At 45.5% G+C, this 14,067-nt stretch overlaps 1 protein-coding gene across 2 annotated transcripts in view; it reads left to right on the top strand.

Annotated features, from left to right (window-relative positions):
• Positions 1-14,067, top strand: part of DROSHA (drosha ribonuclease III) — a 692,102-nt gene that overhangs the window by 359,394 nt on the left and 318,641 nt on the right. For both annotated transcript variants that reach the window (XM_086965123.1, XM_086965122.1), the window contains exons 10-11: positions 1,213-1,284; positions 10,481-10,562. In XM_086965123.1, coding sequence (XP_086821249.1) covers positions 1,213-1,284; positions 10,481-10,562 — 154 coding nt within the window. The remainder of the gene's footprint in view (positions 1-1,212; positions 1,285-10,480; positions 10,563-14,067) is intronic.

Below are 14,067 nucleotides of genomic sequence, written 5' to 3'. Positions count from 1 at the left end.
GGAGCAGAAGAGCGGTAGGGTTAGCGTTTTTCCCTTTCAAGATAACTGATGTAAGAGAAAATTGGCTTCTGAGCTGTAGACTGAGACTATTCTGCTTGTTGAGTAGTAGACACAAGTCAATATGGAAGCAATGCATTGATGCCAAGGTTTCAGATAACGTATATGTGACATTTTCATAATATTAGTGAAATTATGAGTAACATTCAATGACTTGGTGACACTTCCTCGCAAGCAAAATCGAGCAATGAAGACGAGCGAAACATATAAATAATAGAAATTGCACCCATTTGAGCAAAAAGAAATTCTAAGATCTTAAAACTCTGCTACAAAGCACCAAAATGTATAAAAAATGTGAACAAGATAAGGCACTGTGCCCGGTTTTGTATTTACAGATAGTCTACCATTTAAATATGCTGCTGTTACCAGGCCTTCGGGCTTTCTCGTTGGGCTGAAGGGTCGGTCCTGCCCTAAGTTTTTCCATCAGCCGTATATGGAACTCTTGCCACCGATCTATAAACTCATCCAGCGCGTTTGTCCGTCCTCAAAACGTAACAACCTTCTTTTCTACAGGTTCCTAAGAATTCTTACTTCCATTTACTTTAAGTTCACTTGTCAGGTCACACTCACTGTCCCTCCAATCCACCTTTAGGCCTTCTGGTGCAAAAAGTTGGGTGTAAGCTCGCCTGCTCCACTCTCGTCCACTTATCTTCTATTTAAAGAGCTCTCGTGCTCTGCGGGGCGGGGCAGTCCTGTGGAAAATATTGAAAGGTAGCCTTTGAGTGGAATATCTAGATGTGAAGTCTTTTTTTTTTTATCATAATCACTCTATTCCTCAATGTCTTTAAAATTAAAATTGCCTTGAATGTAGACAAGAATGCTTTCACAGGGCTTGCAACATACACGTTTTGAAAATGCTATAAAGGCTCAAGCACGTGCGGGACAGTAATGGAGAAATGGAAAAATCGAATTTTATTTTTAATGTTGTGTACTTTTACGCTTTCTCCACAAGACGGCAGCATTTAATTATAAATGCCTTCCATTTATGCGCGCTCAACAAATAGGGTTGGAATTCTTGTAGCGTAGAGAAAATAACATAAATGTCCTACATTTTCTTTTTTTATATATAACTGGCAAAAACTTGTAAACAAAAATGCTTCCTTAAGTCAATACGTGTTTATACCGAAAATGAGTCGTTTTTACTTTCAATTGCAGATGCCTCTGTGTAACGTGATCAGATTTAATATCGCTTACACCATTCATTTCATCGAAGAAAAGATGCCCGAGGTAAGCAACAGATTTGTATTGAATATTTGTCAAATAAAAACCTTTCAGTGAACCTGCGATAATGGCTTGTGTGTCCATCTGCCCGTAGCCTCGGGGCATTTTGTACTTTTATGGTGGAAAATCTGTTCCCTTTCTCGCTGTGCTAAGGGAGTTCTCTGACAAGAGACAACAGCTTCAATGCTTTACTGACTGACTTCAGAGCGAATCCTTGGGACCTGGGCTCGGAGGCCTCGAGTTTTCACTTATTTTTTAGCATCACACAGACAGAGGTTAACGTGTTCCAATTTCTGTGGTTATAAGATTGGGAAAAAAACTGATATTGGGTGTTATTTTAGGAGTCTGCCCGTGCTCATGTTGGTCTTGACTGGCAGCGGCAACTGCTGTTCAGAATGCTTGGGGAGTTCAAACGGAATAATATTTCCCAAAGAACCTCAAATCGCATTAGATAAGTAAGTTTGTTAATATTACAGTGTTAATATTTTCAGGTAATTTTCTTCCTTTTTTATACATGGCTGTGTAATCCGTTTAAACTCTACAGACAAAGAATAGGTGGGTACACTTAACGTTTAAATAACTGCGGACATATAACAGTTGAAACTTCATTTTCTCATTGACAAAAAAAAAACTACCAATACAATACGAAAAAAATGACAATTCTGTAACTGTAGGTGTATATGTCAATAAAAGATTAATACCATTATACAAGATGCCCGAATTCTGATTAACCAATGTTAATCAGAGTTGTCTGATTAGAAAGATGTGAATGCATAAAGTGAATTTTACGCAACCATATATTGTGTATGTTGTATCTCGTAGAACGAGCCGACAGTCGCACACATAGTGAGGTAAAGGAGAATATAGGACCACATTTATGGAAAGAGAACCCTCAAGATGGAGACCGATTTCTTGGACTTGCACAACAGTGAACAGCCATTTTGTGGAACTGCGATGAGCAGTCCAGGCCCCCTGGAACACAGGTGTGGAAAAGGGGCAGCTGACATACAAGATCACCCCTGGAAAGCCGTACATCAGGGGTATGCATTGCGTTCTTGCCCCCCAAGGTCCTCAAGCATTGCAAGTAAGGACCTCACAGAGTTGTGCTCGCTTGTTACCTAGATAAGGAGAGCCCTTCCTTAAAGGAGCCATGTCAGCTCCTTTGGTGATTCGTGTGTAAGTTCATTAGTACTCAGACAAGATGGAGGTCCTCATCCTCCGACCATCCCCATCCGCCTGGGACGACTCCTGGTGGCCCACAGAACTGGGCACCGCACCGACACCCACTGACCACACACGCAACCTAGGATTCATCCTGGACTCCTCTCTCACGATGACCAAGCAAGTCAACGCCATCTCATCTTCATGCTTCAACACCCTGCGCATGCTCCGTAAGATCTTCCGGTGGATCCCTACTAGAACTAGAAAGACGGTCACCAGCCGACTAGACTACGGGAACGCCCTATACGCAGGAACCACAGTCAAACTTCAGAAAAGACTCCAACGCATACAGAACGCATCCGCACGACTCATTCTCACCATGCACAGCCACATATCAGCCCACCTGAGAGACCTGCACTTGCTCCCCGTCAATGAAAGGATCACGTTCAGGCTCCTCACCCTCCCACGCACCTAAAGCGCTCCAGGACATAGGTCCCGAATACCTCAACAACCGCCTCGCGTTCTACACTCGAACACGCAAACTCCGCTCCGCCAGCCTCGCCACCGTCCCATGGATCCGCAGAACCACCGCCGGAGGAAGGTTATTCTCCTACCTGGCGCCCAAGACGTGGAACTCCCTCCCCGCCCACCTACGACTGACCCAGGACCACCTCACATTCAGGAAACACCTCAAGACCTGGCTCCTCGAGCAGTAGCGGCTCGCCCTCCCCCCCCCCCCCCCCCCATCCCCTCCCTCCCCCAGCGCCTTGAGACCCTCACGGGTAAGTAGCGTGCTCTACAAGTGTTGTGATTGATTGATTGAAATGTTGCATTTTGTTGTAGATGCGCATGACTTGTAATGCACAATATCATGCGAGTGGCAGTTTAATGCATCAAAAGTAGTGTCTGCATTAAATCAACATGCAGAACTGCAAATAACTCCTAGGCCCTCGAGAAACCTTAGTGCTCACAGTTCATTGTTCAGGAGAGCAGCTTAGAAAGACCGAGAGATTTTTCTGTTCGAGCAGAAACGTTAGCTTATTTACTTGTAGGCTGTCTTGCAAGATTTTCCAGTGCTTTAACCCCATTTGGTGGAACAAGCAGTCATTAAATGTTTCGCTACATAAAACAAATGTGCAGGAAATGGTGAAGGGGTAACCCGTGATAGCATATATCTAATGAAAAATCAACGTACTTGCCCTTCACCCTGACATAACCCCAGGAACTAGCATTCTAATAATAGTGACACGATGGAATCATGTTTTATTACACAGCTTTGTAACACTGAAGACATTAAAGAAAGTGCTGTTGTCAAAGCACCTCAAAATACTACAGTTAAATTAATTGGGAAAACCACACATTGTCAAACAGGTTAGAGAAGCATACGCGCCACCATAGTTTAAGATGTCACAGTGCTCCACATCGGCACCCATTTAGTGGCGGTTGGACAAATAGGGCGAAGCTAAGTTCTAAACGGAGGATCCCAACTCAAATGGAGTTTGATTTCACACGGGAACTGCCCCATGAGCAACTTTAGTCACTAACACAAAAAAATGTCTGAAAACCAGTTCACTGCATTTGGCCGGTATATGTTGTGCTCACCTATATTTGGTGCCTCTTAATGTTCTTCATGAAGCTCTTTTGGGCACATACATGGAAAATAAGCTCGTCAGTGAACCTGCATCAATTCTCCGTTCTTACACTAATTATTTTAAACAAAAACAATCATCTTTTTTTTGTTTTGTTTTTTTGGATCATGTCTACTATTTATTTACCCATTGGCTGCTATTTATTTACCCATATGAAGTGCCTTTGAAACCTCCTTCCCCCACCAGCCTTCACGTTTTCTTGGTCCCGCAACCACCAGTATAAAGCCCTTCCCCAGCCCTGCCTCCCAGGGCTCTCTTCCGTATTTCTTCCATATATTTCAAAGGAGCAAAGCTTCCCTTGCTGTTCTTGGCCCCTCCAGCCCGTTGCCAAAGGCAGGAGCATGCCTTGCTTTGCCACTTGCTTACCTGCAGGCTCTTTTCACCGACTATCCTTGTAAAATGGCTAGGAGTGGTTTTCATACACTAATTCCCTGCTTTGTCAAAGGTTGGGGCTGCAGCCAATCCACTAAAAGGGTTCTTCTTGCTGACACTCTACCTTATGACTGCTTGGTGCCATTGACGTCCATTACTGCCTGAAGGTGTTGATACTCATTGCTGCTTTGGCCCAATAAGGCTCCCTAAATGTGTGGCCATTGAAGCTCATTTACTCTCGTCATTGTGTCGTAACTGCCTGGTGCTGTTGATGCTTATTAACTGAGGCATTGAGAGTTGGTGCCGCCTACAACTATTAACCCATCGCTTCATGTCAGCTTTGATTTTCATGATTGCCTGGGGCCAATATCGACGCTTCTTGATGGCTTCCAACACGTACAGTCCAATCTCCCTGCTTATGACGCTGACCCTCTTTTAGGCTCGTTATTTGCTCAAGGGGTGAATGCTCATTACTTCCCATGAACATTTCCTGAGGACATTGATGATCATTTCTCTAAGGCGCCATACCGGCGCATGCAACAGGTGAATCATGTCAACAACAAAACAACACTAAATAAAGCAGTTATTGAATGGTAGCGGTAACAATTTTGCCTAACCGTATTTTAAATAGGGAGCTGCCGTCATGTTAGTTTAGGTTTTTTATCATATGTGAGGGTGCCACTCAGTGTGTTCAGGTGCTGTCAGGGTGTGCTACCAATCCGTTTTTTGATTGGGCCTTCGTCTTAATTCTTGTTGTGCTACTGGTCCATCCTTTGGTCGTGTTGTCATTGTTCACCTTGAATACTCTACCATTACATACCTGAATGGTCTATCACTGCATACCTTTAATGTGCTTAGTTTTTTCTCGCGCTTGTGCTGCAATTTTTTGTCTCAGATGTGCTGCCGTTTTATGTCTCATGCACTGCCATTGCGTGTGGTGCCGTTTTATATCTCACATGTGCTGTGGTTGTGTCTCGTGTGGGCTGACATTATATATTTTGCATGCCAGGCCTGGCTCTTTTACAAATTGTACAGAGCGCTCACATCTCCCAAAAGATGTGAGCTACATTTATGATCTGCAAGATAATTGGGCCTAGATTTTCAGGAACTAGGTAGAGAGCGGTGGAGGAGCATATACATTCACACATTAAACTGGTGTACCCCACAGCAGGGTCGTAATGGCGATACATTTCCCTAGAGGGTTTATCTGGGTCTTATTTATGGTGGACAGGAATGTAATTCTCAAAAGAATTGCCACGCCCAGTGATCCTCATAAAAAGCAGTCACGTTTCTCCCAAAGTAGAAACGTCGCCTGCCAGAAAAGGAAGCCTATTGCCGAGAACGTTGGTCTCCTGGAGGAGCACCATGTCCGCATGAGATCTGTTAAGTCTTCAAAACTTCCCTCTTATGATTTTATGTAACAGGCCATTTACATTCCATATCCGTATTTTAGTAGATCCAGACTGATTTAGTTGTGTCTCAGCTGCCATATTGTTTTGGGTTCCATTCTGATATGCCAGTGCCTCAGCATGTCATTCTGTCTCGTTCCAGTGTGCTAAGATACAACCTTGGATGTACTGCAGTGTCATGTATATCTAATTCTAAAACTATTAACGTGAATCTTATCTCTTCCCCCTCCCCGTACTTCCAAATGTGAAGTATCTGGCATTTCAGCCACCATTCTGTTTTGTCTCAGGGACCAGAAGGACTCTAGATGTCCCCTGACGGAAAATACCCCACTGTTAAAAAAAAAAAAAAACAAGTAACCCTACTACAAATTTAATATCAACTGGATGATTATGAATGCATGTGTACATTTTCCCTCCAAGGGATGCACCAAATTTGAGTTATTAACCACCTCTCTCCACTGCATGCGGGAAGAGTCATTAAATATAATTTGCAGGGCAAGCACAGAAGCAAACTTTATTTCATGCATCTAATATCCCTCCATGCATCTCACTGCCTCTCATTTTGAGCCTGTAATCCGACCACACTCACCTCCCACCCCAACAAACAACTCTTCAAACCCGTTTACACAATGGGTACACATGAAAAAGGTGATAAAGTGGATGTGTCTGGTGCCAATCTAGTCTTATCCGTTGGTGACTCTGTTAGCCACAGGTTCACTCACCAAATTCCTCTTCACGTTTTCTTCATTGCTGCTATGCCGATTTCCATCATTGTTTTTCATTCAAGAGATGTTGGTCACTCTTGGCCTTCGGGGTCCTTCCTGTATGAATTTAAAAGTTGTCTCTAGCTCTGACAACACCTTGCTTTCTGCTATTTAGGCTTTGCAATTCTCTGGAAGATATTGCAACCCACTTTTTGTCATTTCCGTGACTTTTCAATTTCAGAGCTACTTTCCTTTACTCTGTCCAAGACTGTTACAGGGGCTCTAAGAGATCATTTTGACTTGGAAGATGACTTTTAATTTGGTGGGAAACCGTAACCTATATCTCCCCACCTGGATATTTTGTTTGACTTGTTCGAGGGATTTCTGCTGAGTTTGAACAGCCCTTGTATAATACTAGAACACTGTGATTTTATGTACAACAAAGCACATTACCCCCTTTCAATCTGGTGGTTCTCAGAATTAAGTCTTGGTTCTGTAATTTGGGAATGTGGCGATTAGTGATATCGGAGGGGAACAGTGGGGTATCCTCCGACTCATTGAGCAGTGTGTCTGTTCTGTAAGGAAGCAACGGAAAATCCTGCCTTCATAAAGGAAATCCCTCAGCCATTGCTCCACAAGAGCCCCCAGACATACCCCGTGCCTTTAGGGAATCCTATGGACCTTAAGTTACGATTGGAGCATCTCTCTGCATCCCCAGCTCGCATTGTTAAAATATGCGATAATGCTTCCAGTGTAAATTGCAATCCTCCAACTCAATCAATCAATCAATCACAGCATTTGTAAAGCGCGCTACTCACCCGGGAGGGTCTCAAGGCGCTGGGGGAGAGGGGTACGTTACTGCTCGAACAGCCAGGTCTTGAGCTGCTTCCTGAAGGAGAGATGGTCTTGGGTTCGCCGAAGGTGGGTGGGGAGGGAGTTCCAAGTCTTGGCTGCCAGGTAGGAGAAGGATCTTCCTCCCGCGGTGGCTCTGCGGATGCGTGGTACGGTGGCGAGGGAGTGGCTGGTCGATAGTAGCTGGTGGGTGGGCGTGTAGAAGGTCATGCGGTCGTTGAGGTACTTGAGGCCCAGGTCGTGGAGAGCCTTGTGTGCGTGGGTGAGGAGTCTGAACGTGATTCTCTTGCTGACGGGGAGCCAGTGCAGGTCTCAGGTGTCCGGTGGTGTGGCTTTGTCGGGGGATGTCCAGGATGAGTCGTGCGGAGGTGTTCTGGATGCGTTGGAGTCTTTTTTGAAGTTTGGCTGTGGTTCCGGCGTAGAGGGTGTTCCCGTAGTCCAGTCTGCTGGTGACGAGTGCCTGGGTAACGGTCTTCCTGGTTTCTGTGGGGATCCATCTGAAGATCTTGCGGAGCATGCGTAGGGTGTTGAAGCATGATGAGGAAACGGTGTTGACTTGTCTAGTCATCGAGAGGGAGGAGTCCAGGATGAAGCCCAGGTTGTGTGCGTTGGCTTGGGGGCGGTGCCCAGGGCAGGGGGCCACCAGGAGTTGTCCCAGGCGGAGGGTGATGATCCCAGGATGAGGACTTCCGTCTTTTCTGAGTTCAGTTTCAGGCGGCTGTTCTTCATCCAGTCGGCGACGTCTTTAATCCCTTCGTGTAGGCTGGCTCTGGCGGTGGCAGGGTCGTTGGTGAGGGAGAGGATCAGTTGGGTGTCTTCGGCGTAGGAGATGATGTTGAGGTTGTGTTTATCGTGCGATAGCTGCGAGGGGGCTCATGTAGACGTTGAAGAGGGTTGGGCTGAGTGAGGATCCTTGTGGTACGCCGCAGATGACTTTGGTGGCCTCGGATCTGAACGGGGGGAGGCGGACTCTCTGGGTTCTTCCGGCGAGGAACGAGATGATCCACTCCAGTGCTTTCTCTTGGATTCCGATGTTGCTAAGGCGCTGCACTAGGGTGCGGTGGCAGACAGCGTCGAATGCAGCAGAGAGGTCCAGGAGGATGAGGGCCGCTGTTTCCCCACTGTCGATCAGGGCTCTGATGTCGTCGGTGGCTGCGATCAAGGCGGTCTCGGTGCTGTGGTTGGCCCGAAACCCGGACTGTGAGGGGTCGAGGGATCCGTTCGTCTCGAGGAAGGCGGCAAGCTGTCTGTTGACAGTCTTCTGGCTGACTTTGGCAGGAAAAGGAAGGAGCAAGATGGGACGCTAGTTGAGGCTTCCAGCTCTCCGGGAAGGTGGCGTGTGGAGGGATGTGTTTATGATGTCCCGGAGATGGGGTGCGATGATGGCGTCGGCCTTGTTGAAGACGTGGTGTGGGCAGGGGTCGGTTGGTGATCCGGAGTGGATGGTGTTCATCATGCGGGTGGTGTCTTCGGTGCTTAACGGGGTCCAGTTGCAGAGGGTGGTGGTGGCAGGCATTGGTTCGGTGGTAGGGTGAGTGGTCTGTGCGTCGAAGCTGTTGTGTATGTCGGCGATCTTGCGGTGGAAGAACGAGGCGAGTGAGTTGCAGACGTGTCCACCTGCCTCCGCCGCCCGGTCTACCACATGGTGCATGTCCTGGCATAAGAGTATCACGTAAAGTCCCACCACACCGATTTTGGCCTTGTCTTGTCTGAATGGCTTGCAGGATCAATTCTGTGGAGCAGAACTTTCAGCTGATGATGTTGGCTTTCCACTCGGGGGTGGTGGGAAGATCAGCTCTAAAGTGTATCCATCTTCCTCCGTTTAGTCATTGTGCCAGGTTTATCTCTTGCCATCGAAGGGCAGGGACACATGCAATGTTTCTAACGTCACACTGGCACCTAAATCATGTTCCAGTTAATAGACAAAGATCAAAAGTGTGGGACAGTTCCTCGGGTGTTTCGTGTTCTTCAATAATATAATTTCCCCGCACTGCCAGCTCTGCAGTTAAGGGTTACACCTGCAGTCAGGCCCCTCAGACATACGGATCAATTTGAAGCAGTATCTAAAAAGCAGATCTGGTTCCGTCTTCCCCCTATAAGCAAAGGCCACACAGATCACGGTGCCACCTCTCCACTCCATTCCAAAGAACACCCCCAACAATCACACAAGATGCTTTCAAGTCTACAGCGGAGCATTGTCACTGACCCCATGTTATATCACTGTTGTCTATGCATCCACTCTAAATGCCTGGGTGTCTGTTGGTCTGGGATAAGGGGGATGGCCCCATCCCACCCCTCTTCATCCATAAATTGTGCACTCCTGAGTATGTCTGAGGGCCACTGACAGAGAGCATTGTAATAACTAGGTCCCCTCCTGCTCAACGCCCCTACCACCCCTTCCAGAGCCTCATCGTCATCAAGAAATGGGGATGCTGGATCTTCCTCCACCAGCGTCTGTGAGATGACTAAAGGCTCTCTAGGATTTGAAGGTCCCCCCCCCCCCTCCTCCCTATCGCCGTGGCGGAATTACCGCCGCGGCAAAGGGGTTAAAAAGGATCCCGCTATTCGGTGTAAATGGCCATGTTGTTTTTACAGATGCAGAATATTCTATAATTATCTGCGGTATGTGTGAGTTCTCTATTCCCATTTGTAGTGATTATGAAAATATAAGTTATTTCAGAAAAGCATACACATCTCTTTCTAACTTGTATCTTTGTTAACGAAAACATCAAAGATCGCAATAGATATACTGCAGAGTAATTGATTAAAGTTAAAACAGGGACTTAACACAACAGCAGTAAAGGCAGGGAATGAAAAATAATATAAACTAGACATGCAAACAGTGCTCTCTAGGTATCAGCCTCTTTTTCATGTCATGTATATACACTAACATCATAAAATTAAAGCAGAGTTTTAAATACAATTACTTTTTCACTTTTCATTTCTGAGAACACATGAAGGTGCTAAAAATCTTGTTTTGATTTAAATTGTGTTCTAGAATGAGTATTCTTCAATGTACTGGAAATATTTTCATATTTGTTTCCTCTTTCTACAGAATTTTTGTTTAAAAGGGTTAGACTTATTTTCTTCATACTTATTTAAGGATATTTTGGAACTACACGACTGGAATCTATTGGGTAAGACTTTTTTTAATTTAAAAATTTTAAATAAATGGCGCATGTCGAAATGTAATGGGCCAAATCGTGCACCTCTGACTGAAGGGTAGTGCCCACCACTACTTAACGGTTAGCTATATTTAGAATGGGGCCTGTGTGGTGGAGGTGTTGGCAGAAATGCACATTGTTGATAAATGTTTGAAGTTTCCTACCGGGAGTAAGTCCAGAGTAACTTTATTTGGGCTCAAAGTTTGAACACCTATCTTTTTTCAGTGAGTCAATTTTTCTAACCCTTCTAAATCACTTGCATATTCTGAAAATATGACCTCCTTTTTGAAGGAGGTACTACTAAGTAAATCCGTAGTTTTGTAATAGTTTCCATTGTTTTACTTAAATATATTGCTTTAGCAACGTTGTTGAAGTTGGACTCTTTGGTCATATTTGTAACTATTTATCACTTGAGAACAATTTGGACTTTTTCAATCAATTACCAAGTTATTTATAACTTTAAGTAAACAGACTCTATTTAATTGTAGTCTCTGAAAGCTCATTTTTCTTTATTATGAAAATGTAATTAGATCTAAGCCCCCAGAACTCTAATGTTAACCAAACTCCCAAAGTATGGTTACGAAGACTGCGACTCACTCAGAAATAAGGTTACCCACTGGTTTAGGAACACCCGACTAATGGTTCCGGGGCCACCAATGGATATGATTAAAGTCTCTTTTTTTTTGTATGTCCCCTGTTGATGGTTTAATGTCAATTGATTCTCACACCATCTCCACTGCTAAAACCTCCATTACAATTAGATATAGACCGCCGCCGGGAATGGACAAAGAACAATTAAGGCCACCCAGGTCTATAATGAGAAGATGCCTCCAACTAAAATGAGTGGAGCCGGAGCTCAAGTATGTCTACAGAGAGGAGTATTGCTACCCTTAAACGAATATGTAACCCCGTCTGACCCAAATCAGACCGGGTCCCCAGCACATGTACCCATAGGGACGGGATTGCCTTTAAACGCTCGGGAAAACTGCACCCACCTGATACTTGCCCTAGGAGAAGAGAGGGCTAGAGGTCTCCCCAATAATGAGCATGGGGGAGCACCTGTTGAGAGTAGTTTTAACCACACCAATGCCGATCCCAGACACCTAAGAGTTCTGGTCTGAAATGTGGCAGGGATTGCCAAACTATTGGCTGACCCTGATTGGGGTGCCTTTGTGGATTCACACAACGTGACACTCTTTTAAGAAATGTGGAGTCTGCACATCCCCCATAGTAGTGGGCGTTCCACCTATGGACTAAATGTCACTAGGAAAGAGAAACCATCGGGAGGCTTGGCGATCTAGGTTAAAATTGCCCTTGGCCTAAAAATAAAGTTGGTCTAGGTAGAACTCCCCTACTATTTTAGCAATAGATCTGGATCATGTAGCGATCTGAAAATCAGGGTCTACAATGTTTATAACAGAGTTGCTCGGTGCTCTGAAGACACTAATACTGTCCACGTTTTAGATCATGTATTATCTGAATCCACTGAAAGTGCCCCAGTTCTGGTAGCGGGGGACTTCAACTGTACGTTTGAACCTTATGCCCTGACCCACCAACACCTGACCGAGGAGTGTGACCGTGTGTGGCAGGTCCCACTGCTAGATCTCCCCCAGTCAGGTGAACAAAGAGAGGTAGCCAAGTACTGGCCCTCACAATGCAATATGATCTGAGAGCCACTAATGGGAGAACAAAATCAGATCAAAAAGGGGAGCTAACTTTTAATAGACCAGTCTTCTCCAGCTGGACCGATTGTCTAGTTGCCCTTAGTCTTTGGCCATTGGTTGATGATATGGTAGTGGCCCGTCGCTTATATAGCAATCATAACATCCTGATTCTTTCCCTAATAAACCAGGACGACATTGCAGTGGGATCAGGGATCTGTTGGCAAAACCACGTAGGGATAGAAATCGGATTATAGCTGAATCCAGCCTAAGCAAGAACCCCAGGCAGGCTGGTTCAACCAAGATTGCAGGAAAGCCAAGGCTGACATTGTTCTGGCAGCAAAATCTAACAACCACTCAGATTTGGTGGCTTGTAGAAAAGGCTACAGGAAAGCAATAGAGTTAGCAAAGAAGAAATGGGAAAACTCACTCTGGTCCTCCCTACTAAAGGCGTCAGTAACTAAACACACAAAATGATGGACGGAATGTTGCACAATGGCAAAACATTCACCCCCAGTCACAGATCTGGGTTTAATCCATCGTTATTTTGCTCACCAAGCCACCCCAGTTCAGACATGGACATATGCAGATCAGTCTTGACCCTGTGCCTCATAGGAACAGTCCAGCCCGAACTGCCAAGCCATGTGTTTCTTGGACTGGAATCAAGCATTCTAGGACCGGTTTCTGGCTATCAGCTGTCTTCAGCCAGGATAGCTTGACTCCAGTGGCTTTGTGAGCAAGGGACTCACGTCTGGGCATACCCTTCCCACGTAGGGTGAACGGCAAAACACACAAGATGATGGACGGAATGTTGCACAATGGCAAAACATTCACCCCCAGTCACAGATCTGGGTTTAATCCATCGTTATTTTGCTCACCAAGCCACCCCAGTTCAGACATGGCCATATGCAAATCAGTATTGACCCTGTGTCTCATGGGAACAGTCCAGCCCGAACTGGCAAGCCATGTCTTTCCTGGGCCGGAATCAAGCATCCTAGGACCGGTTTCAGCAACTAAAGACCCCAAACCTTTCTTGAAACAAGTGGCTCACTGGTTAAATGGTAGGAAGCGGAAGTTAGAGATTATGTTCCAGCCAGAGGTGTAGGTGACCCACTTTGGTGGTCTCTATGCGCTGGGCAGTATTGAGACTGAGGCTAGATCCGGAGCTTGGGGCGGAAACTCGTATGATGATATGGGTGACCAGGTGTTCTCCATCGAAGAAACCCGGGTGGCAATTCGCTTAAGTATCCCACGAGAGCACCTGAACATGTACAAAGAGGATTCAACTACCTGGGCTCCTTATAATAACATGATAGAAATAGCCATTGCAACAGGCATGAATATCCCCCTCCTCAAGGAACATAGCACAAATAATCCCTATTTTCAAGAAGGGGGACAGACCCAACCCAGCCAGTTACAGACGTATATGCTTATTCTATTCATTGCAGAAAATGATCTGCAAGCAGGTGCTGCTACGGGTCCAGGAGTGGATACCAGTGCATCATATTTTGAGCGATTTCCAAGCAGGTGTCCGTGCTAACATAAGCACATTGGACCAGGGCTTCCATTTTATGTGCATCTACTGGAGGGAGGTTACTATCAGAGGGGGCAAATTATATGTTGCTTTTGTGGACTTACGCACTGCATTTGATCTAGTACCAATAGCCAAGTTGTGAAGAGTGGTGGTAGAAGTGGGCATACCTCATAATTTACTAGAAATTTTAAGTCTGTTACATTCCTCAAATACAGCCCAAGTTAGGTGGGGGGGGGGGAATTAATAAACTCACTAAGCAATTCCCTGTTAAAAGTGCATTTTG

The sequence above is a fragment of the Lissotriton vulgaris genome, chromosome 4_1 (assembly GCF_964263255.1).
Source record: "Lissotriton vulgaris chromosome 4_1, aLisVul1.2, whole genome shotgun sequence".
NCBI lineage: Eukaryota > Metazoa > Chordata > Amphibia > Caudata > Salamandridae > Lissotriton > Lissotriton vulgaris.
The sequence above is the reverse complement of the archived record's forward strand: the minus strand, read 5'-3'. Positions and strand labels throughout refer to the sequence as shown.